This window comes from Arachis hypogaea, chromosome 17 (genome assembly GCF_003086295.3).
Source record: "Arachis hypogaea cultivar Tifrunner chromosome 17, arahy.Tifrunner.gnm2.J5K5, whole genome shotgun sequence".
Lineage (NCBI taxonomy): Eukaryota > Viridiplantae > Streptophyta > Magnoliopsida > Fabales > Fabaceae > Arachis > Arachis hypogaea.
Window position 1 is genome coordinate 1,847,672 of NC_092052.1, and position 27,630 is coordinate 1,875,301.

General features: G+C 35.5%; 2 protein-coding genes and 1 long non-coding RNA gene across 14 annotated transcripts; 1 reads left to right on the forward strand and 2 right to left on the reverse strand.

Moving 5' to 3' along the window:
• Positions 1 to 4,082: 4,082 nt before the first annotated feature.
• On the reverse strand, positions 4,083 to 7,061 carry LOC140180828 (uncharacterized). Its single transcript, XM_072222151.1, has 7 exons — positions 6,926 to 7,061; positions 5,747 to 6,107; positions 5,405 to 5,640; positions 5,108 to 5,323; positions 4,916 to 5,008; positions 4,739 to 4,840; positions 4,083 to 4,641 (listed from the first exon to the last, which is right to left on the reverse strand). The coding sequence occupies exons 2-7, from the start codon at positions 6,096 to 6,098 to the stop codon at positions 4,237 to 4,239; spliced, it is 1,404 nt and encodes a 467-aa protein (XP_072078252.1). The 5' UTR covers positions 6,099 to 6,107; positions 6,926 to 7,061; the 3' UTR covers positions 4,083 to 4,236.
• A 1,709-nt stretch (positions 7,062 to 8,770) lies between these two features.
• LOC112765289 (uncharacterized) lies at positions 8,771 to 18,670 on the reverse strand. 5 transcript variants are annotated; one of them, XM_025811201.3, is made up of 8 exons: positions 18,489 to 18,670; positions 16,582 to 16,658; positions 15,637 to 15,716; positions 14,559 to 14,655; positions 12,066 to 14,373; positions 11,684 to 11,995; positions 11,497 to 11,602; positions 10,537 to 11,400 (listed from the first exon to the last, which is right to left on the reverse strand). In XM_025811201.3, the coding sequence occupies exons 4-8, from the start codon at positions 14,560 to 14,562 to the stop codon at positions 10,726 to 10,728; spliced, it is 3,405 nt and encodes a 1,134-aa protein (XP_025666986.2). In that variant the 5' UTR covers positions 14,563 to 14,655; positions 15,637 to 15,716; positions 16,582 to 16,658; positions 18,489 to 18,670; the 3' UTR covers positions 10,537 to 10,725. The 5 variants fall into 5 exon arrangements, 4 of the variants coding, with proteins under 4 accessions (XP_025666986.2, XP_072078255.1, XP_072078256.1 ...); XM_072222154.1 differs by lacking the exon at positions 14,559 to 14,655 and having other exon boundaries at positions 12,066 to 14,331; XM_072222155.1 differs by lacking the exon at positions 14,559 to 14,655.
• Positions 18,671 to 19,474: 804 nt separating this feature from the next.
• LOC140180829 (uncharacterized) lies at positions 19,475 to 23,238 on the forward strand. 8 transcript variants are annotated; one of them, XR_011874819.1, is made up of 7 exons: positions 19,475 to 19,799; positions 21,304 to 21,622; positions 21,853 to 21,922; positions 21,993 to 22,111; positions 22,432 to 22,573; positions 22,862 to 22,963; positions 23,048 to 23,238. It is a non-coding gene; the product is annotated as an uncharacterized lncRNA (long non-coding RNA). The 8 variants fall into 8 exon arrangements; XR_011874816.1 differs by having other exon boundaries at positions 22,862 to 22,933; XR_011874823.1 differs by having other exon boundaries at positions 22,456 to 22,573; positions 22,862 to 22,933.
• The last annotated feature ends 4,392 nt before the right edge of the window (positions 23,239 to 27,630 follow it).

The window sequence follows — 27,630 nt, forward strand, 5'->3', positions numbered from 1 at the left end:
AAAGAAATAGATGAGGAAGAGGAGCGGATGCTGAGATTTCAAACATGTATGAAGAAAGGGAGATCGGAAGAAATTGTGTGAGTTCAAATCAAACGAAGAAAAAAAAGGGGAGAAAAATTCACGAGCCAAAAACCGCAAACGAGCGCTTCAACTGTGAAGTTGGACTCATCATCCTTCTCTAATCACGTCAATGAATTGTGAATTAGAGAGCAAGTTTCTCATCCTTCAATCAGGATCTCAACGTTCCTCCATCCACGCTCACCGCACCATGTGAAATTTGCATGTGAGCATGGAGAAGAACAAGAACAGAGAAGCCAAGAAGGAATTGAGAATTGAACTTGTATAATGATAAGACTCAAAGAATACAATGCTATAATTTGCTATTTATACAAACACTACTTCTAACAGAATTGTATAGCTGCACTAACAAATTATACAACTCAGCATGTATAATCAAACCCACTACTAACAAACTATACAGCTCAGCATGTGTAATCAAATCCACTACTAACAACTTTCTATACAAAGAGAAATAATAGTTTATTATAGTAACAAATTCTAACTAATAGAATAAATATCAAGTAACAATGTTCAAAATTTATTTTGTTTTATTGAAAAAGTACAAAATTGATCTCAAAATAGATATATTTTATTTTCTAAATAAATCTATATTTTTATTTCAGTAAAGAAAAGGATTATAAATACATGTTATAGTTTATTTAGTTACATATATGATATATCTATCTCCAATTAGTTCCTTCTTCCTCAGTCTATACATTATTCCACCACATACCATGGATCTTCAAAACCTTATCTCTATCTTCACCACCTTCCTCTTTCTCTTTATGCTATTGAAAATAGCCATTAAGAAATTTAGTTCTTCCAAGGATATTACCAATTTACCCCCAGGACCAAGAAAACTACCCATCATAGGAAACATGCACAACCTTGTAGGATCAATGCCCCATGAATGCCTAAGAAACTTAGCATCCAAATAAGGACCCTTAATGCATCTTAAACTAGGAGAAGTCTCCCACATCATAATTACATCTCCTGAAATGGCACAAGAGATTATGAAAACTCAAGATCTAAACTTTTGTGATAGGCCAAACCTTATCTTTGCAAGAGTAATGAATTACAATCGAACAAGCATTGGCTTTGTCCCCTATGGAGAGTATTGGAGGCATGTACGAAAGATATGCACCATTGAGTTTATTATATGTTTTATATCCTTAAAAATATAATTTTTAAAGTGTTTATAAATAAAAAATGTTGACCACTTATTTTTTTGATAATAATGCTAATAAGAAAACAAAAAAAAAAAGTCAAAATTTATTTTATTTAATATTTATTAATTATGATAATAATTAATAAATATTAAATAAAATATATTCTGACTGTTTTTAGCTAATTTTTTTATTATTAAATATTTTCATAATTTTTAATTAATCTTTAGAGTTGAATTAAACTTAATTATTAATTTGGAATCAAAGTTTATACAATTTAATATTGTTGGCCAGAGTATATAACAAATTATTTAATTTAATATTTATAATTATATATATAATATTTATAATTATATATTTATTATATTTAAAATAACTAATTATTCTAACAGTTAAATTTGAGAGATAAAAAAACCAAAAATAAAGAAAAAATTCATTATAATATGCTTGCTCTTGAGTTTTTTTTTTTTTTTTTTTTTTTTTTTTTTTTGCGTTAGACACCTAGTAAAAAATTAAAAATTTTACTTTGTTTTAATATTCTATCTATTTAATTTAGTTATTCAGTTAAACCAATTATTTATTATTGGATTAAATAGTAACAATCATTTTATCCGAAAAAAGTCATTTTTTCTCAACAAGATTTTTGAGCAAATAGCAACAATCATTTTATCCGAAAAAAATCTTTTTTTTTTTCAACAATATTTTTATCATTTAATCTAATATATAGTATTTTATTAAATAAAAATATATTTGATAAATATTGATATTTTTGGAATAGAGTATTAGATAAAAAACTATTGGTTCTGTCATCTCATCTCTGACAATGAATCACTGAATTATTTAAACGTGAGTTTTTGTTAGTGTTCATGCACCGATACTAATTTGTTGTTTTCGTAAATGACAACTTATAATCAATTATTGAGCAACATATCATAGTTATTATATAATAATGGTAGGCAAATATATACAACCTTCTACCATGCATATATATCATGGATCTTGAAAACCTTTTGTTTATTCTAACCACCTTCCTCTTTCTCTTTGTACTATTCAATTTAGTTATTAAGAAATCCACTTGTAATAAGACGAATTTACCCCCAGGGCCATGTAAACTACCACTCATAGGAAATATCCACCAACTTGTTGGTTCTTCACAACTCCATGAAACCCTAAGAAACTTAGCATCCAAATATGGACCCTTAATGCACCTTCAACTAGGAGAAGTCTCCCACATCATAGTTTCTTCACCTGAAATGGCACTAGAGATTATGAAGACTCAAGATCTCAACTTTATTGATAGGCCTCATGAAACTCTTTTTGCTAGAATTATTACTTACAATGGAACAAGCGTTTCCTTTGCTGCCTATGGAGACTATTGGAGACAACTAATGAAGATATGCACCATGGAGCTATTAACAACAAAACGTGTTCAATCTTTTAGGTTCATCAGACAAGAAGAGGTCTCCGAGATGGTTAAAACAATATCTGAAAGTGAAGGCTTCATTGTTAATCTCAGCAAGAAGATTTTCTCATTGACATATGGGATCGCAGCTAGGGCAGCATTTGGTATGTAATTATAATTAGGTTTAATTAGTCTCGTAATTCTTATAATTTTATTAAATTTTTATGAAAGTTTTTACAGCTTAAAAAGTTTTTATTAAATTTTTATTAGGTTGGTCTAGTGGTTAGTTTGTGTAAACAAATGTTGGGGATTCGAATTTTGTTTTGTGCATGTTGGCATTAGCTAACGACAAACTCTTAAATGAAGCTCTAATCTATGAAGGATTAGTTCTTGGTCTACTGAATTAAAGAATTCAGTGAAAACAAAAAAAAAAATCTCTATATCACTACAACACAAACGGAGATTAGCGGCGGTTTTTTTCGCTATTAGCGGCGGTTTAAAACCGGCAGTTTGAAAAACCACCGTGGTTATTGGGGTGGGCATTTGATTTCGCGGCGGTTTCCAGCAACCGCTGGTATAAATGTCGCTGATTCAATGTTTTGCGGCAGTTTATTTGGCGGCGGTTTAAAACCGCCGCAATGTACAAGTGTCAGGATTGACGCCATCTTTACTGGCGGTCAAAAACCGCCGCAATTTGGTTAACATGTTTTAAAAAAAATGTATACTATGGAAGTTTATAACTCCCACAATTTTCACAATTATATTAAAAAAATGGCTTTGTAAAGCTACTCAATTATATTGCTTCATCTAGACAAATGCATAAATAAGAACAACCTAAAAATGGCTAAAATATCACGACACTACAAGAGAACCGGGTGTTAGCGGCGGTTCCTAGAGTGATTTGCGGCGGTTTTAAACCGCCGCGAAACGGGATTCCAGCGGTTCGTTAAGCGTCGCCTATTAGGGGGTGGTTATATGATTTTGTGGCGGTTCTCAAGAACCGCTGGCACAACCGCCGCAAAATCCAAGATTAGCGTCGCAATGTTTAGCGGGGGTTTAAAATCGCCGCAATCTGGAAATCTGTAGTCGACACGAAATGTTCGGCGGTTTCAAACCGCCGCCGTTTAATGGCCACGGTTTAAAGACTAATGCATTTACCGGCGGTTTGAAAGCGTCGCGGTTTAACGGCCAATATTTTTTGAAATGTAACTGGCGGCGGTTTAAAACCGCCGCTATCTCCTAACCCGAATTTTCAAATTCCTAACGGCTAGTTCGCAACCGCCACTATTTTTCAGTTATATGGCCGCAAAAATACTGTTTTGTACACTGGCAATCACGCTTTTTTTTTATTTCAATGTACATTTTTTTCGTTTTTTTTTTAATTGTTCTTAATATTAGTAAGTTAAATTATTTAAAATCCCGAAAAATAAATTGCAGGGTAAACGACAATAGCAAAACCATTAACTTAATTAATATAATTATCCGAATATCAACTAAGTGTACTCCTTACTAAGAGTTGCATAATCAACAAAATAAAAGTGTATATCTGAAAGAATAAAAGGTTCCACAATCCCAAGAACTACTTTCTAATCTGTCCCTCCAACGCACTCATCCATGTGGCGACGTCTGATGGCAGCTCCCTACCTTGCCTTGAAGTAGACATATCAAAGCACTCTCCATTGCCTGCATCCTGACCTTCCCAGCTGCTACTTCATCCTCCACTGCCTGTCTTCTGGTCTTTTCGGCTGCTACTTCATCCTCCACTGCCTTCCTTTTCAATTTTTCTGCTGCCAACTCTGCTTGCAGTTCAAGCAGCACCCTTTGGGTCTCCTCCCTTTCAAAACTATTGTACGGCTGATGGGAATTCATACCAAAGACTTGACTAGAAGTTGGTCCCAACCCCATGCCACGCACCCTACCCGGGTGCTCTTTTCCGAGAGCTTGAGCAAGCGAATCATTCTGGGATAACAGTCTAGAAGATTCATCGCCTTGCTCAATAGCCTCAATTCTTTCCTACACACATAGATAAGCAATTAAGAGCATTTATTAGCATGTCACTAACCGCACAGACTTCCAATAAAATTTAAAAAACTAAAAACACATTACTTACTCCAATAGCGCGAGCCGCATCATGGATATAGGAGCCATCATCTCTTTTGTGCGTTAAGAGATACAACTCTCCTCTACTAACTCTCCTCCCTTGTCGTTCCGACTGTACCAATAATGACGACAAAGTGAATAAGGTAGAGGAACAAATAATTCTAAAATATTCTCAAACTTAGATTACCTCTTCTTCTCCGAGCCTTGCCAAGCTTTTCGATCCGCCGGTGTGGGTGTAAAGCTGCTTTGATCGATTCTCGGCATTTTTCTTACACTTCTCCTGTCATGCCATCAAATTAAGAGTTACTAGACACTAGTTCTAACGAACTAATTGTAATATAAATAGACTTTGTCTGATATGAAACTAAAACTATATTACCTGTGTCTCTTCGCTATTGCGATAATCGAGAAACTTTCTCCAATGTTCCGCAGTAATTCCATCTGGGCGGTTTTCAATATTTTCTGCAAGTGAAAGTTCTGCGTCATAGTAGCGATGGTATAATCTACTTCTCGTTTCCTTCCAAACCCTTCCCAGCATCTTGAATATTACAGACTTTATAATTCCTCTACTATCTTCTTCAAAATGGAACATTTCCTGAAACATTAGAATTAAGCTGTGAGTAGTGTTCAAAGTATGAGTTTGGAATGGTACGAAGAAATAAAAATAACATTTTACCTTTACTATTTCATTATAGACCTTGTCCCTGGTGCGAACCTTTCTCCAGTCCCTCTCGCCGATTGGGAATTTGGTGTAGTCAGATCCTAGCAGTCCCATAACGCCGCTCAGTAAACCTGCTTCATCCCCAACTGGTTGCAGTGCACTGTTAAACCTGAGTACCACCTTTCTTCCGTTAGGTGGCTTCATAGCTTCCTTCACACTCAGTTTGACTTGTTTGATTGTGCCATCGGATTCTGTAAAAAATATTAATAATTAGTTAGCTACCATTGGAGTCAAGCTGCAAATAAATCATAGAAAAATGGAGCAATAAAATGTAGAATTAAATAAGTTTTCTTATACCAATTGTTTTAACATCCCAAAATTCTGTGGTCTTGCGTCCCTTGCGCTTCTGAGCATCCTGTGCAGCTAAAAGGTTATCAACATGTTGGTCAAAAGAATCTACCTCATCTGCCTCGGCGTCCGGCTCCGAGTTTTCAACATCATTCATGGAAGCCTGTGGAGCAGGCAGTGGTTCGGTTCGGGGCGGACGAAAGGGGCGTAAAGACGAGGATGTGGGGGCACTACTGCCAATTGGCGGCGGAATTGGGCAGTCCGCTCCCTGCGAAGTTGAAGCCGCATGACCTCCCACTTGAGGCTGCTGACATGCTGTGTCTACACGGGCTTTCTTCGTGAAACGACCTACCCGAGGCATCTTTCCCAACTGCATTTGAATTATAAAAAAGTAATAACAATTAATGTGTACATAATAATATAAATTAACATGCAAAAAGGACACCGGCATACCCCAGTTACATGAGGACATGTGTACATGAGTACATGAGTTGAGATAGCATGTTAACAAAGAAATCAAATATGTGGGGCATTAAAAAAATTGATATATTCATAATTTATTCAATTATTTATGTTAAATATAATTAATCCTGTATCATTTTTATCATCATGAATATAACAATTAAAGTGTACATCATAATATAAATTATCAGAGGTCCCAACTGCATTCAATAAATACGAGAGTACATGAGTTTGTCAATTAAAAGAGTATATTAACAAGGAACTCAAGTATGTTAGACATAAAACTAACATTGACGTACTTCCAATTTCTCTATAATGCCTAGAACCATAAGAATGTGGTGTACTATTGGAATAGAATTGCAAAAAAGTCTAACTATTAGATTAGTACACATAAAATTCGGGTTCCTCCAAATGTACTCAAAATAGTACAATAATAATACTCAATTTAAAATAGAAAATAGAACTTCAATGTAGAATTTTAGTAAATTCTTGAAGAAGCTTAATTAATTAATCATATTAAAAGAAAATAAATCTAACTAGACATTGCAACGTATGAATGTAAAAGGGACACTTATTCGCATGGTGCAGGGCGGCTCTTCATTAATGAGAGAAATTATGAAAAACTAATAATCGGGGGTGAGAGGGAATCAGAAAGGATATCATTAGCCAAGACGAGAGTAAGATTATGCTGTTTCTTTAATTTTATCCAGGATTAATCGTGCTTACCTCTAGCGGGATGACTGGTTTGAGGGTAAGAGAGGAACCACCGGGGATCGGACAGCGAGAGAAGGGGCTCCAGGACGCTGGCACACCGCAGAGACGGACGTGGAAGAGAGGTACTGGACGAAGCAAGCTCCAATAAGGATTATTGGTATTAGGAAAAAAAATAAGGATTTAAGGGGCGATGACTTATCTAATTTAAAATTTAAATTTGTGTTTTTCGGTTTTTTGTATCTTTTTTAAAAGTATTAGTAGGTATTAAAAGAAAAATTACAATTAAAAAAATAAGTACTTAACGATTATATTAATTTGTTATCTATATATTTATAAACAAATATATATGTTAATTTTATTCTCCGAAATCGTTAGGTTTATTTTTTTAATTTTATAATATACGCTAATAGTTTTTGTTTAAATATATGCTTTTTATAAATTTATATTTTATTCTTCATCGTTCCTATTATGAAATTAATTTTTTTAAAAAATTAAATTAATAAAAAAATAATCTATTGTGTTATATTTTTAACACTCATTTTCAAACAAATGCCCTTTTTAGATTTATTTAATTTTTCAGAATTTTTCTGTTTTTTATTTGTTTTATGTTATTTTTTATTTTTAAAGTTTATTAAAGATCGATTTCTAAATTATTTAGATATAAAATTCTAATATCATATCATAATATTATTTCTTTCAAAATTTAAACTAATAAAAAAAAATAAATACTTAACGAACAAATTATTGTGTTCTGTATATATTAATTTTTTAGAAGTATTCGAGACTATTTTGGTTACATATTTGAAGTAATCTATTGTGTTCTTCTTCTCTCTTTTTTTTTTACTTTTATATTTATTAATCATGAGTAGTGTAAACTTGAGCAGATGATGAATTAAGTGAATTGATAAGAAAGGCCTATTGGCTATTTCAAGAAGCCATTCAAATCGAGCTTTTTACTTTTGCTGATTATAATATTCTGACTAGTAAAACTAAGAAATTGATAAGTGCTTTTTACTTTTGCTGATTATAATAGTCTGACTAGTAAAACTAAGAAATTGATAAATGTTCTACGTATTGGAGTCAATGATTCTCCAGCTTTCAAGAAAATCATTGAAGAATTATATGTGTCTTTGGAATCACCGTTCGTATATTTATAAAAAATGTTTACTATCAAATCATTAACCATTTTTAAATAACTCTATGCTCACTTAATATTTTAATTTCACCTGCTTCATATATTATTATTATTTCATTTATGTTTATTCAGTGAGATGAAGGAGAAAGGAGGCAGACATATATCGTTGATTATATTGATTCAATCAAAATGTTTATCAAAGTTAAATAATATATTCTTAGCAATATAACTATTCTGTAGTCTTTTTCTACAAGTTAAAAATTTTGGAAAAAATAAATTTATGACATGATATCAAAACTTCATATCTAAAAGGTCTAGAATTTGATCACTGATAAATTTCAAAGTGAAAAACAGAAAGTAGATAAAAAATAAAATCAGATAAACAATAAAATAAAAAAAATAACACTTATGCATGCAAAACTTAAATAAATCTAATGTTAGATATATAGTAATTTGAGATTAATCTATTCCAAATTCATTATCATTTCATCGAATTCAACAGGCAAATGAATAATCACAAATAGTCACTTTGTTCAGTTCAGTCCTAATATTTCGTGAGATAAGGCAGACTAATAATAAAGAGAGCAGTCAGCAAATATCATTCTCCTCTGGAGTTTTATTGAGGTCAAAGGTTATGATGGAAGGTTGGTGTCCTTTAGAGACAACCTCATCAGAACTATCTGGCGCAACGTCATCTTCGAGCATTGAATCTTGAACTACCTCGCCAGTCTCTTCCGAAACTTCTAGAATCTTTTCCCGAGACAAACCTGACGGATACACCATAGGCAAACAAGTTATTAGAAGTCACAAATTTTCCAAAAAACAAAGCACAAAATAGCGCCATGTTATAAACTGCTGGTTTGGCTTACGTTCCCATAGTTTCGTAAGACGTCTTTCTATAAGAGTGAATTCCTCCCGAGACGCCGTTTCAAGTTCAACTTGCAGACTATTCTGATATCGTGCCTGCACAAGAACATGCCAAAATCAGCCAGACCAATCAGAAATATAGTTAAGTAATGGACATGCTTGACAAATTTGAATTGACATGGTGGTATAGATCAGAAATATAGGTCAGAAATATATACCAAGCTGTTCCTTCATTTCTTTCTTTCTTTCTTTAAATAATATCACTGAAAGTCATACTTAGGAGCGTCCAAGGAAAAGACATGGTATAATACTAGAGTGGTGATTTCTTAGTCGTCACATCAAACCAAATGATGAACTAATTAATTGGTCCTTTGAAACTAACTAACAATTTCTAAAATACAAGAGAGGCTCAATCTGTGACGTCAAATTATTTTAACTAAAAACACTAAACAAGCTTACTTTTCTTAGCGCGAATAAACAATCACAAAATAATTGTGCCTAACAAGTAACAAACATGTTTAGTAACTCAATCATGAAGTCGTCACAATCAAATGGGAAAATGATGGGAAGGAAGATGGTAAACACCTCCCCCTCAAAAGTAACCTACTTCCTCCTCCATTCTTTAATTGGATGAAGAAACAACAAATAAAAACAGATTTCTGAATTCAAGGCACACCCATAATCACGTAGACAACATGTTCAAGAGTTTGAGAATTTTTTTCTTAGGAGGAAAATAAATATACTTATCAACATACAAAAATGCATAAAGAATTATTACTGTAATCTTACAAACTATAGGGTTTTAGGATTGAGTTAACTAGATGCACTCAATTATGAGTTGTTGTTAATAATCAATAATATGATGATGTCACCAGCATCCCCAACAGAGTCACAAGTCTTCAACCCAATTTCATTCACAACCCCATTCTTCTTCCTAACTCATCGGACAAAATTATTATAATCCCACTCACACTATTTGCTTCTCTTCTCATTCAATTACTCCCTTATTATTATTTTTATTTATTTTCCTTAAATCATACAATCACGTGTTAAAAAGATTAAAAACGGTACCTGCACCTCCTCCAGTATTTGTTGCGAAAGGCGCAGGTTCGTGCTAGTCACGAACCCGAAGCCGAATTTCTTGCGGTACTCTGGTAGGTATTGAAGCAATCCCTGCAATGTCCATTTTTTCAGACAAATGTTAGCCCCTTTCGAAGGTGCCTTTTAATTAAAGACAATAAAACATCTAGATTTGCTACGGCAGGTTGAAATAAAGCCAAGCAGCCTTTAGGCGAGCAGACACATGACAACTTACCATCCTAATATCCCCACGCGCAAAAGTAATAGCATCTGATAAGTGCCTGTGTGCTGAGAATGTGTCCAGCCATGACTGAATGGGCAACGTGTTGAACCACAAGTTTCTTGCGAATGAAATTGCGTGCTCTAGTGATATGAACGGGGAGGCCTCGATCATTGCATTGCAAAACAAGACGCTAGAGGCACAAAGAAAGAGGTCCATCTCTTCCAATTTCCCTGGCAAAAAAGATCATGTCAGTCAATATATAGTGTCAATTACAATCTAATAACATCTTACTTGGTTAAATAAATTGAGCCACACATATGTTTAAAAAATCACATTCTCCAGGTAAATTAATTATAAATAAATAGGAATATACATCAGGTGTAACCAAGTTCTAAGAACCTATTACATGCTAGATGCCAATATAATATTTATGCAATCTTATAACCCTCAACAGTGATATACACTACAAAAATAGCGCCTATGTCCAGAATTAGTCTCCGAAGACATCTATATATAGGCAGCCTCGTCGCAGTTATCAATGGCATCAGTGGTTGGTTCCTCCAAATCGTCGTCCCGTCTCAATGACAAACCTTCGACGTCAAACTCAGCCAACCCAGTCAGAATCGGTTGGGGAGAAAATTCGAAGTTACACTGTCCTATATCTTCACCCATTTCAAACATGTCCCTTGGGTTCACATGGATTACCACACTCCATTCTTTATCAGCATCATCCTCGACATAGTACACTAGGCGAGCCTCGGATGCAAGAATATACGGTTCATCATCTTCTCGATCACCGGTATGAATTGGATGAGAGAAGTTAACCACTGTGTGTCCCAAAGAGTCCTTTTTTATACCTCTGCCAGATGTGGTGTTTGCCCAGATACATCTAAACAAGACGACTGTGAATTGACCACTGTAATTTAACTCAATGATGTCCACTAGTTTTCCGTAATACGAGACGCTACCAACGGCAACATTACTATCGCGCTTGCTTGCGTAACTCCTAGTGTCAGAAGTGACATACACCCCACTATTTTGGGTTTTCAACCCTTCCTCTCTCGATAGGGTTCTGAACTTAAATCCATTTACGTTGTATGATGTATAATGGCTAACTTGAACATTGGGCCCACATGCAAGCCACTGCAATTCGTTTGGGTGCATGCTGCTTCCCAATGTAACCTGGAAGTGAACAAATTGACTTTTCATTATATTGGGATACGAATAATATGACACCATTTATTAATATGTATGTGTATAAATGAAAAAACGTTTCACCTTACGCTTAAACCAATCGGAAAATTCTCTGTGCACAACACTGTCTATGTGAGACTCTGACCTTGTCCTACTTCGTAACTTTCTCTTTGTGATCGCCCTAAACTCACTACAAACATCACAAAAATGTCACGTCAAGTTCTCCAACCGTCCAAAATCATACGAAGTAGATACTTTCAAATGCACTTACTCAAGATATTTTTCCACGGCCAGGCAATTGACCAATACGTGACGGTGAGCTTGTAATTTTTCAGCTGGTGTGAGGGTGTAAAAAGAAGCAGCCCCGACCGCCTTTCCAACCTCTGGGAACATGGTTGCACTCTCATCAGGCATGACTTCACGCGGTCGATCGTCAACACGGGATGGTCGATTAATCCTACTCTCGACACTATCTAAGTACCTTGAACAGAATACGAGAATCTCCTCGGATAAGTATCCCTCTGCAATTGAGCCCTCTGGTTGTGATCTATTACGCACGTACTGCTTGAGACGGCATAGGTACCTTTGGGAATATAACACGTGTCATAAGCACTAATTAATGGCAAAAATTAATAATTTTGTTTGATAATTACCGTTCAATTGGGTACATCCACCGATAATGCACTGGGCCACCTAGACGCACCTCCTCGACCAGATGCACTGTCAAGTGAACCATCACTGTGAAGAAAGAAGGAGGGAAAATCGTCTCCATGCGACACAGAGTATGAACCACATGACTCTGAAGGAGAGGAAGTTGTTGAGGGTCTATAGATTTGCTGCATAATCGACGAAAAAAGGATGACAAATCCGCCAGGACAGAAGACACTTGGAGAGGCAATGCATTCCTTAACGCGATTGGAAGTAGATATTCCATTAGAATGTGACAGTCGTGGCTTTTCAGCCCCGACAACTTGCGCTGTCGTAAATCCACGCAGCGGGAAATGTTGCTAGCGTATCCATCTGGAAAGACTACGTTCTTGATAGTCCGCAGAAAGAGCTCCTTCTGTGGATTGGTCATAGTAAAGATGGCAGATGGGTACTTTCCATCTTCCCGTGGCCACAAATCATGCTTGATTCCCATCGACTGGAGGTCTCTTCGAGCTTTAATGTGGTCTTTAGACTTACCTTTCTCGTTCATTATGGTGAATACTATGTTGTCACAGACATTCTTCTCTATGTGCATGACATCAAGGTTGTAACGCAATTCATTGTTCTCCCAATATGGCAGCTCAAAGAATATACTCCTCTTCTTCCAAGGAGACTCGTCTTGCATGGGAGTTTGCTGTCCGCATGTCCTTTTCCCCGTAACCGATTGCACCTTGCCAAATTGGACATGCACACCCTCTAACTGCCCGAGAATGTCTCTACCGGAGACTCTAATAGGCGGACCTCTATCCTCTAACTTTCCATCAAAGGAGTACCGGTCTTTTCTGTATTTGTGGCCATGATTCAGAAAGCGACGATGACCCATGAAACACCATTTCTGGCTGTGTGTAAGGCGTTTAGTTTCAGCATCCAAATTGCACGCAGGACAAGCTCTCCCACCGTACGTGTTCCACCCAGATAAGTTCCCCAAGCCTGGAAAATCACTGATTGTCCACATCAACGCAGCTTGCATCTTGAAGGTTTTTTTCTCGACTGCATCATAAGTTTCAACACCCCTCCATAATTGCTTCAACTCGTTGATTAACGGCTCTAGGTACACGTCTATGTCATTTCCAGGCATTTTAGGACCAGCAATAATCATAGAGAGGATGAACGAAGTGGGTTTCATGCAAATCCAGGGCGGCATGTTATACGGGATAAGAACCACTGGCCAAATTGAGTACTTCGAGCTCATGTTCCCAAAAGGGTTAAAGCCATCGCTGGCTAATGCTAGGCGAACACTACGCGGATCACGAGAGAAGTCGGGATATCGTACGTCAAATGACTTCCATGCCTCGGCGTCCCTTGGATGCCTATACATACCATCAGAGTTAGGACCTCTCTTATGCCACAGCATGTCAACGGCTGTCTTACTAGACATATATAACCTCTGCAATCGTGGAATAAGGGGGAAGTAACGAAGAATCTTCGCCGCTTGTGGTTTGCCGTTCTTCTTGACAACCATTTTGATCCTTACCCTAGAGTTCTTCTTAGTCTTATGCTTCCATCTCGATGTCCCACACTGCTTGCATTTGGTCAGCTCTTGGTCGTTGCCCTGGTATAGCATGCAGTCATTTGGACATGCATCTATCTTCTTGTACTCGAGACCGAGTCTTCTTATGACTTTTTTGGCATCGTGCACAGTGGATGGAATCCGGGCATGCTCAAACGCATCCGCGAGCAACTCCAATATCATTCCGAAGGCCTTATCGCTCACTCCGCACATGGACTTAATGTGATAGAGCCTCACCAAGAAAGATAACTTAGAGAACTTTGAACATCCTGGGTATAACTCCTGCTCCCCGTCTTCGAGTAGGCACTGAAAGTTGCGGGACTCTCGACTAGGTTCATTGTATAAGTTAGGCAACTCATCCATAGCGCCGCCGTCCGGTTCATTCTCCGAGCCTTCTTCGGGACCGGGAAGTCCTGAGAAGTTGAATGCATCGTGGACCATATCAAGCATCGGGGCGTTGAAATGTTGTTCAGATTGATCTTCTTGTCCGTCGAAAGAGGGCTCGACCCCGCGTCTCTCACCGTGATGGATCCAAAATGTGTAAGTAGACGGGAAAGGGTTGATCACCAAGTGATCGAACGCATCCTCTCTATTTTGTAAGAGGCGGAAACCACACTTCGGACATGGACAACGTATCATCCCATCAGATGATGCATTGGCAAATGCAAAATCTAGGAATCTGGTCAAACCGTCCCTATATTCTGCACCAACTCGTGATTTTGAAATCCAGCTCTTATCGATATCTAGTTTATTGAGAAAATTGGAACGACGACAAATCGAAAAATAAAGTCGGACCACGAGAAAAAAGTAAGTAATTAACACTTGATATAGAATTGGCAATTGATTGTTAAACCGAATAATAAAACCTTTAATTACTAGCATACAGGATAATACACAGGCACCAGAAATGTAGGAGAAATTTGCTTACTCATTGAAAAATGCTGCACTTTCAAACGCAAAAATACTGGAAGAAAGAAACTCTGGGTCCGATGCCAAATATTTGAAATGAAAAATAAAATTCCTTCCTTAAAAAAGAAAAAGAGGAATATTATATTAATATGAGAAATAAAAAAATGAGAAATTAGTATAGCATTAAAATATACTGTATGAGTTGGCGAAGGCACTAATATAGAAATGGAAAGGGGTAAGTCAAAATGGTAAACAACCATTCATCAACCAATTGAGTTGCGTATATAATGTGGTCAACAAGACAACCGCAAATGTTACTTGATCATTACTCACTCAAGTCTAATCAAGACATACACATGATTTTAATAGCTCCCCTAAATTAAAATGACACTGCAGCATCATCAAATGAGTTCTAACTAAATAGCCACTCATTCTATTTTGGGTCATGAGTCTTCATCCTCTAAATTAAAACATTAAAATTATATTTGTTTTCCTATGCATCTAAAAGAACCACTAAATCACCTGGATCCTGATTCTAAGTTACCATAAAAATTAAACCCTCTTTAATATAGTAATATCTATTTCTCCATCTATAACATGATCACAAAATTATTTTTGTAAAAATATTTCCTCAACAGAGTCGCTTTTTAAGCTTTGAAGCATGAATACTGTTTTATTTGTTTTGTATTTAATATTTTTTCTAAAATAATGATCAAATTTCAGATTTTTTTTAAATATTATATTATGATACTATGTCATAAAATTATTTATTTTAAAAAATTATTTTTTAAGTAAAAATATATAAATAATTATATATCTAATAAATACAAATAACAATTATATAGTTAATGAAGTTACATATTCTTTTCAAGAGACTTGAGCTTCACAATTTACGCTAAACTTTGTTTCTTTACAGAGAAATAGAGGAAAAATAGAGTTGAGAAGAAAAAAAACTTTGAAAACCTTCTTTTATAAATTAGTGGTAATGACAACGGGAAAACCATAAAAAGGAAAAAGGTCAAAGTATGATCCAGAGTTTACAACACTGACAACGACATATGGATATTAGCATTCAAGGGTGATAACTAATAACTGACCTGCTTGTCTGCTCTTTTAGTTCTAAGTTCTTCCACAACCTCTAAAGCACGAATGTTGAGATCTGTCTTGCCTTCAAAATCTGCATCCAAAATCATTTACACGATGGAAAGATAAACAAAGACTTCAGTTTTCCTCATGGAATACACGTATCAAATAATAACATCTCATATAACCATGCATGTCAAAAGGGGGAATATAAAAATATCAAGCGTACACAGCTGTCACAAAAAGAACCAAAACAACTCACTCAGAATAAAAAATGAATATTATTCAAAAACTGAAAACTACTTGATTTTGGCATTCAATCAAATAAGAAACAACTCTCTCAGATTGCTAGCAGCAAAAAAATATAAAATACAGTTCACGTACAAATCTGATGCAAAATAAAAAAATAAAATAAAATAGACTAAAAAGAAATGCTGAACACGAGTATACACAATTTTCACATTTAACTAAAATCAAATAACTAAGTAATTCGCTTGATATGCAAAACACAGCAAAATTGGATCAAAGCTATGCACCACAACACAGTTCAACGCAGCATCCATACGCTAATCAGCAAACTCGCAAAAGAATCTGAGTAGTACAAAATACGAATACATAATTAAAGGATGGATAGAAACGAGGGATACAACAGGCCTTTTCACATTCAACTTGTAACAACTAACAGTAATGGAAGTATGGAACCAAATCCACTATTCACTATAACACTCTCCGAGACAAACTATAGTGTCATTTTACAGATACTAATCACCCATTCAACAAAATCCTGATGCCTAGCCTAAGGGGAAAAAATGCAAAAAAAAAAATTAAAAATAATACAACAAAATCCTCCAATTCAACTAAAAACAAAATATATCAAATAAAAATATAAAAATTAATACTTAATAAATTCCCCAAAAGACTTTGTGCAAGACTTATTGGTTCTACTCTATTGATAATACCTGTCACAGCTGCAGGTACAGGAACACACCCCAAGTAAATTATTTCAGAGCTCCGATATACCCGCTCGTCCGAGAACCTGATTCAATGCAAATAAATTAAGTTCAGAGAAAGTCAGAATTTAACTCCGAGAATTAGAGGAAACATTTAACAATGGTAACCAAGATATTGATAAGCTGATGAGAGATCTTGAGATTAAAACCATGGAAAATAAACATTCATAACAGATATCAAACTATCAAATATAAACCACTTTACTGCAAAATAAACTCTAGCTCTAGCCAAATGTGACGAGGCCTTGGCACATGGTAAACAAAAATGAAAAAAAAGATTGGAGACAGTCCAACGCATTTGAGAAAAAAAAATGAAAAAAAGAGGTCTAGCCAAATCAAACACACTGCACAACGAATATGCATATTTTTTCTTGCAATACCTAAACCATTATTGAAATGCTGTCAACATCTTTGAAAGGACTGGTTAGTGCTTATGGGAAATGGGTTTCATCTTGAGACTAAAGATGTAGGGCTAATGGTGTTGTTATACAAGCACATATTGTAAAGATATTTGTTGTCTAACCATGGAAAGTAAAAGCCAACCAAACGCATCATATCAAAGCCTTGTGTATGCATTCATTGTCACTGTATAGTACCACTACTCAGCATGAACAAAAACACAAATTCTCCAAATGCATGTGAATACACACGTCAAAGTCACCATCACTATCTCTTTTTAATAAGATATAATCAAAGAAATGAATAATTTGTTCTTGAAAAATTGAACACAAACTACTCCCAAACATGTCCCTTTCCTTACATGGTCAATTGAGGTGTTTTACCAAGAAGTCATTTTAGATTGAACAGTTTTTGCACTTTAATTTTTATGTTCTTTCTCTATAGATTCCAAATCTACGACTCCAATAAAAATAAAACTTAAATTCAATACAGCAATCATGTAACATGCAAGAGGATCTATCCATCAACATGAAAATATACCTGCCCATTTTATAGTTACTTTCAAGCAATAATGCAGTCAAACAACAAAGTATGTGGTAAAAAGTTAAAAAAGGAAGAAAAGAAAGACAATAAGAAGTTGAACTTTTTTTGTTACATGAATCAAGCACATAACCGCAATAGCATTGCTTAGTACTACTACTTTGATATGTCTTAGCAGATATATTTTTAGCTTGAAGGTGAACCACTGGTATGTTTCCCAAGATTTGACGGCTGCGGACTAGGAGTTTGCTACAACTTTACCTCCTTATCTTTTTCATTGATGAGCTCAAAAACACAAACATGGAGTGACAAAACAAGAAATAAAATTAAAATACTTAGTACATACATATATAAACCTGCTCCAAACCAAATATAAAAGTTTGATTATGCAGAAAAGGAAAAAAAAGGTGATGCATCTCCGCGTAATTAACCTTATTTAAGAATTAAAAGCTCTTAGTTCCTGAAGTTATAATACATTACCCTAGCATTGGGCTCTACAAATATGAACATCAAACAGATCTTTTTCATTGGTGAGTTCAAAAACACATACATCTCCAACTTGGAAACATGAAGACTATTCAGAGTATGAAAAAAATTAAAGGATTGTAAAATAAATTCAGATAGACAGTGCATGGGTCTTGATACGAAAGAAAGCAATCACAGGTTCCACGCAAAGCAAGCAGGTTTTTCAGCATTTAACAAGTAAATCAACTAACTCCTAAAAACACATCAAGACTCAGGGGTTCAGATATTGGGGAAAAATTCAATCTGAGTGTTAAATTGAAGAAAAATTTGGCCAAAATTAATCAACATACGTTGTTCAGACCAAAATTAATGAAGCATAAAGATTAATTGATGCTCGAATAGTTTTCTCAAGAGCCCCGAAACGTAAATTGGGACGAGGGAGAGGAACTTACCACTGAGAGGGGAGTCTATTGCAATCGGCAACGCGAAGCACCGCCAAAGGGGAGAAGGCTGCCAAGAATGACACAGGGACGGATGGATTGGGATGACGCCGACGACTTCACACGCATGCACAGCAGAAGGAGAAGACTCCGACGACCCCTTCTACTTCACCTTCGTGCACGGGAGCTACACGGATGAGGGAGGAGCCTGGTGACCGGAACAACGATGGAGCGGACTCGGTTGGATCTGACAGAGGGAAGGGTAAGGACGGCGGGGAAGGAGCCTTGTTGATTGCTATACCTTGGCTCTGAATAAAGGGTTCTCGCGCCAAATACTTGAAGGTTGTGGCGCGAAATCAATTTGCTCTGGGTATTTTAGTGAGGCAAAATCCCCTTCCCCCCAATGTCATCTGCTGCGGTGAGGGCCCATTACCGCCTCCGTTCAGTTTATTTGGAGCGGGGGAGTATTCACGCAGCAGGAATCGCAACAAAATAGAGCAATCTGGAGCGGTTGGGGAGAACGGCCGGCAATTTGGGCCGGCAATAAGGTTCTTAGATGCGGACCTTCAAACCGCATGACGAACGGCAGCAGCTCCCTCGAACAGCAGCGCTCTGGAAAAGGGGCTGGTGTTTTAGCGCAGCTAACACCCGGTTCTCTTGTAGTGCGAGTAAAGTAAATAAAAAATCAAGATAATGATATCTTAAAAATAAAATGTCAATAGTAAAATACACATTCGAAAATAATGTAAGAATGAAACATGGTTCAATTGACCATAAAGTACAAAAGATTTACTTGATATGACTAATAAGATCCTAGGTCATGACTAAACTCATCACATAATTTATGAAACTACTACTACACTACAAGAGAGGCGGAGAATAGCGGCCAAAAATTACCAACCTTTTACCTAACCGCCGCAAATTTCATGGATACCAGCAATTGATTTTCATGTGCCGCTAATCAGGATCTTTATCATCATTTATCCTATCTCTCTTTTATCTTATAACTAATAATTCCCCTAAAGCTGTAGAAAGCGGCGAACTGAGATTGGTAGCGCGCGAAGCCCTGATGGTGCTGCTCCACTGTGCGCCACTGCTGCCCAGCTATCCTCCTCTCTCCGGTGTCGACCTTTCGCCTCTCCTCCACAGCGTGAAACCCCTACTCCCTCCCTCCTCCAGGGTGCGCGAAATCCCTAATCTCTGATCCACCCTGCGCCTCTATGGGGTTGTGGAGTCGCGCGGCTGCCATCCGTCTGTCTCTTCCCGGCGTCGACCTTTCGGCTCTCCTCCACAGTGCGCGAAACCCCTGCTTCCTCCTCCACGGTGCGCGAAATCCCTAATCTGAAAACATCAAATATGTTTATATTCTATGAGAACCTTCTTTCATTCTATTCACTCTGTATTCAATTTCTCATCCCTTGCCGATTTATTTGTATTTGGTACCTAGGGATAATTAGACTTGGTATATTCTGTTGTGAACATTGTGAATATTGTGTCGGCTATTTAGGGTTTAGTTACTTAATGCTGCTACTGATGTTTTTCTGTTTTGATAAGTTGTTGCTGCTACTGACTGTTGTATATATACTTGGTAAATTTTCATGTCACCTAACAATTTGTTCTGCCTTTGGACTGTTATTTATTTTGTTGCTGTCAACTTTCTTTGTTGTTAGTTTTTTAGGTCTGTTGTTAATTTTATAGAACTAGAATTGTTGAAATTTTACATTATTCAGAACTGTGTAAGTGTGCTAGTGTTTGCCTAATTGAAAATTGAAAATTAGATACTAAATTGATATATATCTTGAAGTTGTCAATTTAAGTTGGTACTAACATTATTTTCTCAAAAATTGGAGCTATTTGTCATCAATTAAGAGTGTGCTCTACATATTGTAATTTGGTTATTCAACTTAGGGAAGTCTGTAACCATCCTAACCTCTTAGAGTCTGCCTTTGATGGTTCATGTAAGTACCATGCTATTAGAGGTTCTATTGGTTTGGTGCTTTATGGTTCTCAACTAAGCTGTGTTTTGCTTTCTTAGGGCTTTATCCTCCTGTAAATGAGATAGTTGAATAATGTGAAAAATTTCGTTTGCTTGAACGGCTGTTGGAAAGGTTATTTGCAAGGAAACACAAAGTATGTTCACCAATTATGTGATTGTTTCTCAATACATTATTTTATTTTCCCTAAGCTGTTATGGTTATTTGTGTTTGCCAGTTGCTTTTAGGTTTTGATATTCAGTCAGTGGACCAAAGTGTTAGACATACTGGATTACTATTTTAGTGAGAAAGGCTTTTAAGTTTGTGAAATTGATGGTAGTGTTAGACATACTGCATTAGCATGAGCCGTTAATCTAGATTTATTTGTTGTTCTTGTTATAAGTTTTATATACTTCTTTAGATTTTTAATCCAATAATCTAGATTTATTTATTGCTCTTATTATAAGTTTTATATACTTCTTTAGATTTTTAATCCAAGTTGTACAATTTATTAATATTAATTTATAGCATGGTTGTCTGCAAATTTTATTCCAAATTGTGCTCACATGCTGATTATATTAATTTTGTTGCTCACATGCTGATCATATAGTGGACCAAATTTTATATACTTCTTTAGATAAATTCAGCACTTTATGAGTTCTGATATAATTATGCAACATGGCTGGCACATTTTACGATATCATCTTTTGCTAAAACTCAGCTGTTATAAACCATGCTTATCTTTCATTTGAATCCATGTACATTATACACTGGATTTTCTTTCTTTCTTCTTGTATTATTATTACTATTTTGTTAATTTATCTTTTAACTTTTTCAGTTTGTTACTTAATCAGGGAAATCAAGGTATCAAAGACAAGCAGTGGCAGAAAGCCATTGGAGTCTTGCAGATTAATCACAAAAGTGATTACTTTTAGTTAGCTATGTTATTTAGTTGGCATTTAAGAAAAGGGACAAAAGATTTTATTTCTCTTACTAGACAATTAGATAGATGCCTTTCCTATCTTCACCTTTTCTATAGTCTTTATTTATTATGTAATTTCGGTCTGCTCACAGAGGGGAACTCAATTTTAATGATGATTTTGTTGTATTAGCCTGAATATAAATGTTTGTAGATTTGCTACACTTCTTTGGCAATTAAAGCAAGTGTTTCAGGTGAATTTTCTTTTCAAATTTTTACTTTCATTTAAAAAAAATCACATAATTAATCTTAAACCTTCCAAGTGTTTACCTAGATGTATTTATCCTGTGTTTAAACTGTGCTAGTTTGGAACACTATATGGGTCTTCTTTTGTCAGCTATATATATTTTAATTTCTTGACCAAACGTGTGTATATATATATATGCCTATCCCATGATAGTTACCTTGGGACATAATTTGCCAGTTTCTCGTGCATTAGGGATTGACTTCTCAATCAACCACCAGGCCAGGCCACCATTCTCTGTTTTTAATAGGTACATAATTAATATTAATTTTTCACATTATATTATTTATATATCACATTATATTGGATGCCGTTCCTAGGCCTCTGGATGATGCTTCTGACCCCTCAAGACCAATTGAATTCTTGGTTAACCATAGCCAGCCTCAGCAATAACTCTGTGACACCATTTGCAACTTAACTACCATCAGTACCTCTACCGGTATTCTTCTTTTTCCATTTTCTTACGATTTATCCAAAGATATAGTAGGCAAATATCCTGCCAATTTGGTATCTGCAATTCAACATGTCTTTAATTATGTCCATTCCATTTGCCACAAAAGAACTTGAATTGTTCACTTGATTACAACTTAATATTTGGAACATTATTTATAGTAAGTGCCATGAAGCAGAGATGACAGGAGGACTAAGTCGCTCACCCGTTATATTATTTATATATCATAACGACAATGATAGTGGGGATCTTATATTTATATCCAATGCACATTATATTATTTATATATTATTTATATATCATAACAGACAGATGTTGATTACCTCAATAAGGAAAATGGCCATCAGAGGGATGCTGGGTCCACTGCATCAACAGCTATGGTGTTGGGCGACCGAATTCTTGTTACAAATGTTGGCAATTCCAGAGTAGTTACATCCAGAGCTGGTACAGGTTGGTACTGTGTCACTTATGTGCGGGATTTATCTGAATTTGGTGTTGAGTGAAAGGGATTATTCAGTGTATTTCTTTTAGCCCAATTTTGGTGATATGCTTGTCAAATACATAGTATTTCTTTGCACAATACAGTTTGGAAGATTAGAAGTTGCAAAGGTTTGTTCTTGTAATGCCTGCAAAGAGATATTAGTTGGCTTGTAAAAGTTGTTAACTTGGTTAATTTCTATATTTGTGTTTCACTTGCTATTTCATGCCATGAATAATTTTTGCCCTCTTTCGCTGCAGAGTATTGCAACAGAAATGCAGAGTGAGTCTAAATGGAAGCAGATGGGAGAATTAGCTATGTCTAATGGAAGGGTACTTTTTATGTTATTTGAAACTTAAATTGTATATCTCCAACACCTAAGCTGAATTTCATTTCTAACTATCCATGTCAAAATATTCTGAAGTGAGTGCCTTGTTGTCTTGCAGTTAGATATGGCTGAGGATTGTTTGAATCATGTGATGGATTTGAGCGAGTTATTACCATTGTATTCTTCTTTAGGAGAAGCTGAAGGAATATCAAAATGTGTTTTTTTGGCTAGTTGTAGAAAAAATTAGGTAGCTTTGTGGAGAAATTATTTTTTTTACTATAATAGTGAAGATTGTGGGGGTTATAAACATTTGCTGTTTTTTTTTTTTAAAAAAAATGCATGCTGAATTGCGGCGGTTCCTGACCGCCACAACTTTTTTTTAAAACCTGTTTTTCAAATAGCGGTGGTTTAAAACCGCCGCAAATAACTCATTCCATTTAGTGGCGGTTGTACCAGCGGTTGCTGGAAACCGCCGCTAAAACAATTGCCCGCGCCACTATCCAGGGCGTTTTACTTAACCGCCGGTCTTTGATTTTGCGGCGATTTAAAACCGCCGCTAATAATAAAAAAACCGCCGCAATGTCTATACTCTCTTGTAGTGCTAAACCTAAAAAAAAAATTGTTGAAAGAATTATATGATTACGTGACATAATATGAAATGATCTGATGTGATGTACTGGAAAGAATTATATGATTTTGTGATGTACTAAAATTGTGTATCATGACACACTTACTTTTTCATTGATACGAACAAGCACATCGTCTAGCTCCAAATGTTTATTAGCTGGACCGCCTGGCACCTAAACAAGCCAAGGATTAAGCCCAAAAAATTTGAATGGATTTCACCCCATAAAAGATTAAAATTCTGAGTAACAATATGCTTATCGCAGAGTCCACAACTAGCATTTCAGTTTCACTAGATGGAGAAGAATGACGTACCATCTACATTATTCATAAACAGGGTACTTATTCAAGGCATATTTAAATGAAACTGCTACCAAGAGAGGTTGCCTGTATCATATTTTACACAAATTAGAAATAAAAAAGAGATTGCTCAATTCCAAAGGAAACACCAATTTGAGAAATAAGAGAAAGAATTTTTAAATTATTTCTCCCAATGTTAAAAGAGAAAAATAAGAGCAAACAAGTAGTAAGCAAATAGAAGACAAAACAAATTAAGATGTCAAAAAAACATGACGAGTGAGAAACTCTACAGTTATATTCATCCGTAATGAGCAGCATATAAAATATACAATAAAAAGAATGATGTGATATTACTAAATTATAATGGATAAAGTGTCTACAATCATCACACACTCCTATATGTAAAAGATTTGATGAGCAGACAAGTTGATTCAAAAGTCAAAGAAAAACTTGTAAATAAGATTGGTAAAATTTGTGAAGGTCTCAACTAAATTCTATTATCATAAGGTAAAAAAGTGATACTGTAAGACCCAGAACTTTTGAAGGATCTTATTAGGAGCTGATTTTTAATATATTTATTATTAGAGATTTTATTTTTAGAAATTATTTCATTGAGAATGATTAATCAATCTCAATGAAATAATTTCTGAAAGTAAAATCTCTAATAATAAATATATTAAAAATCAGCTCCTAATAAGATCCTTCAAAAGTTCTGGGTCTTACAGATACAAATGACAAACCTGAAGTGTAGCACTGGTATAGAAACTGCCTTCCATTTATCAACATATGTTTCACTGCCCTTTTGAATAAATCTCAATTCCCTCACTATCTGAAAAGTATATAATTGTGTTTAGTTGCCCAAAAATCCAAAAAACCTATATCATATTTTCAATTAAGTAGAAAATGATCATGTATGCTATAGATCAGGTCTAGACTAAGATCAATAAACATTAACAGAATCAGATTAATATGCCAAATTAAGATTAGCTATACCTTAAAGAAAATAATCCACAATAATAAATAAGATAGAGAATCTTGTAGCACATTACCATCTTGAGAATCAATATACATGAAGACATGGCATTAATCTCAGCCCAAAAAATTCCTAAAGACAACAATAGAGGAAACATTTCCATCTTAAGAAAAGACATAGTTCTCAACATCTCATAACACTTGTTTCTTCTTTTTTTTTTTTTATTGTACAAAACAAATTAAAACACCAAAATATAATTGAATATGATTAATGGACATGTTGAAAAAGGACTTAAACAGCTAACAAAGTGAGAATTATTGGCTTGGGAAAGCATAAAAATTATCAAACCGTTAAATAATCAATTAAAGCAATTATATATTTTAATGCAATCATACTCCTTTATTGTACTAGCTGGCTAGTTTTATAACACATTAGAAGTCAGAATCAAACCCAACAACAATTTTGAAAATTAACAAGAAAAAAAACGCAACTGAAGAATTAGGGATGAGCGCTTACTGGAGATGAGAAGGCGAGCCAGCAGAAGATCTGAACCGACGATGACGACGAGGACAGGTCCGGGCTTCACGAAGAGGGCAGAGACGGCATCGCGAGCAGCAACTCCGAAACGGCCTTCTAGCGACACGAGGAGATAAGCAGACCTTCGACGGCGAGAGCTGCTACAGGCGAGGGCTGCGTGAGGTGAGAGCGTCCAGAGGCAAGTGCTTCGACGGCTGGAGGGCATAGGGAGTCAGAGCTGAGGGTTAGGGCTGGTGGGGAGTGTATAACGAAAGAGGGTTTTTCAAAGGGGGAGTAGTATATATGATGGTGTTAGTGTTTTAATAATAATAATAATAGGATCAACGTCTTGATTAGTGGCGGTTGTTCAAGAAATAGCCGCTAATCAATCAGACTCTGCGGCACATGATGTCAATTGCTGCGATTTCTGATATTTGTGGCGATTAGATAAACGGCCGGAATTTTTTAGCCGCTATCCTCTGCCTATCCTGTAGTATATTAAAACTTGTTAATTAAATTCTTTTTAAGTATTTTTTTTGTTAAAAAGTATATATTTTTAAATATTTTTTGTTTACCGTGCAATGAATTATAAAATATTTAATTTTTTTTAACAAATATCTTAAAGATACATTAAGAGTACTGTAAAACCCGGTTAATTAATGATAAATTAACCCATAAATTAAAATATATTTTAGAAAATAAGAAATGAGTTTTTTTATGGTCTAATACGATAGAGAAAATTAAAACGAGAATTTCGACACTAATTTTAAAAAAATCGGCCCAAAATTGGGCCAAACGGACCAAACCGATTGAACTGGGCCCAAAATGGGCCCAAGGCCCAACCCATTCAGCCAAGACACATTAAATGGGCCATGCTTTCCTCTCTCCTTCAGCAAAAACACGCTGAAGCACTTGGAGAAGAGGAGGAAGAGCACTCCATGAAACATAAACCCTTGGTTATCTTCAATTGATCATAACTTTTGATCCGGAGTTTCGATTGACGAGTCGTTTGCGACCACGCGTCGGGTTCGTCGAGATCTTCAATTCTATCTAAACAAAACTGTAAGTAATGTTAGGTACCAGACAAATGACACAGCAAAATATAGAGATGAAAAATTAGAAATTTGTATAAAATATGGAAACAATTGAATAACTTTCTTTGAGAATTACAACTTCTCTCTATTACAAGGAGATTACAATAACACTCTCTTGACAAAAGGAGAACACACTTCTCTCTCTATATATAGGAGAAAACTACTCAAAGAAATATTATGTTATTCTATCTGGATGACTTGATTGAAATGAATTAAAGAAAAACTCAATTTATAGGTGAGTCTCTTCAATATGAACCATCCGTCAATTAGAGGTATATAATTCTTCTCTTTTTCAACCACTAAAATTCTAAGGTTATAAACTAAGATTGTTTATTACCTCTCATTTTATTTAGTTATTATTTATTTATATATTTTCTAAAATTAGCTTTACTAATTTTCACAATCTCCCACTTAAAGCTAATTTTGATAAATTTTCAAAATTCATGTTGCTCATGTATTCCATAGGCCGCATGAGGATCTACACCATTCAAACTTTTCTGTGTTGATTGGTTTTGTCATGGCATCTGCTAGGTTATCTTTAGTGTGAATCTTCTGCATATCAACACTTCCTTCTTCTACTACTTCCCGAACAAAGTGATATTATACTCCAATGTGTTTTGTTCTTGAATGAAAGGCAGGATTCCTTGCAATGTGCAAGGCACTCTGACTATCACAATACACAGAAATCTTCTGTTGTTTGTGCCCGAGTTCTTCTATCAACCTTTGGATCCAAATAGCTTCCTTGCATGCTTGTGTAGCTGCCATATATTCAGCTTCTATAGTAGATAAAGCTACAACAGTCTGTAATTTAGATAGCCAGCTCACAGCTCCTCCTGCAAGTGTAAATACATATCCTGTAGTAGATTTTCGTTTATCAAGATCACCTGCAAAATCTGAGTTGACATATCCATTGACAATGAATTCCGATCTTCCAAAACATAATGCAACATTCGAGGTTCCTTTGATGTATCTCAAGATCCTCTTAACAACATTCCAATGCTCTTTACCCGGATCTGCCATGAATCGACTTACCACCGCAACTGTTTGAGCGATATCTGGTCTTGTACAGATCATGGCATACATAAGGCTTCCCACCGCTGATGCATACGGTACTCGAGACATTTTCATCCTCTCTGCTTCACTACTAGGGCACATACTTGAGGATAATTTGAAATTCATCAGAAGTGGGGTTGA

Bases quoted from the DNA above. Each gene is read 5' to 3' on its own strand.
- LOC140180828 (XM_072222151.1), bottom strand. From the start codon at position 6,098: ATGCCTCGGGTAGGTCGTTTCACGAAGAAAGCCCGTGTAGACACAGCA. The intron at 5,324-5,404 runs GTAAAATGTTAT...CTAATGTTTCAG, and splicing joins TCTATAATGAAATAGTAAAG to GAAATGTTCCATTTTGAAGA. The intron at 5,009-5,107 runs GTAATATAGTTT...ATGGCATGACAG, and splicing joins GCAATAGCGAAGAGACACAG to GAGAAGTGTAAGAAAAATGC.
- LOC112765289 (XM_025811201.3), bottom strand. The intron at 11,996-12,065 runs GTAATTATCAAA...ATATTCCCAAAG, and splicing joins TGGATGTACCCAATTGAACG to GTACCTATGCCGTCTCAAGC. The intron at 11,401-11,496 runs GTGAAACGTTTT...GTTCACTTCCAG, and splicing joins CCGATTGGTTTAAGCGTAAG to GTTACATTGGGAAGCAGCAT.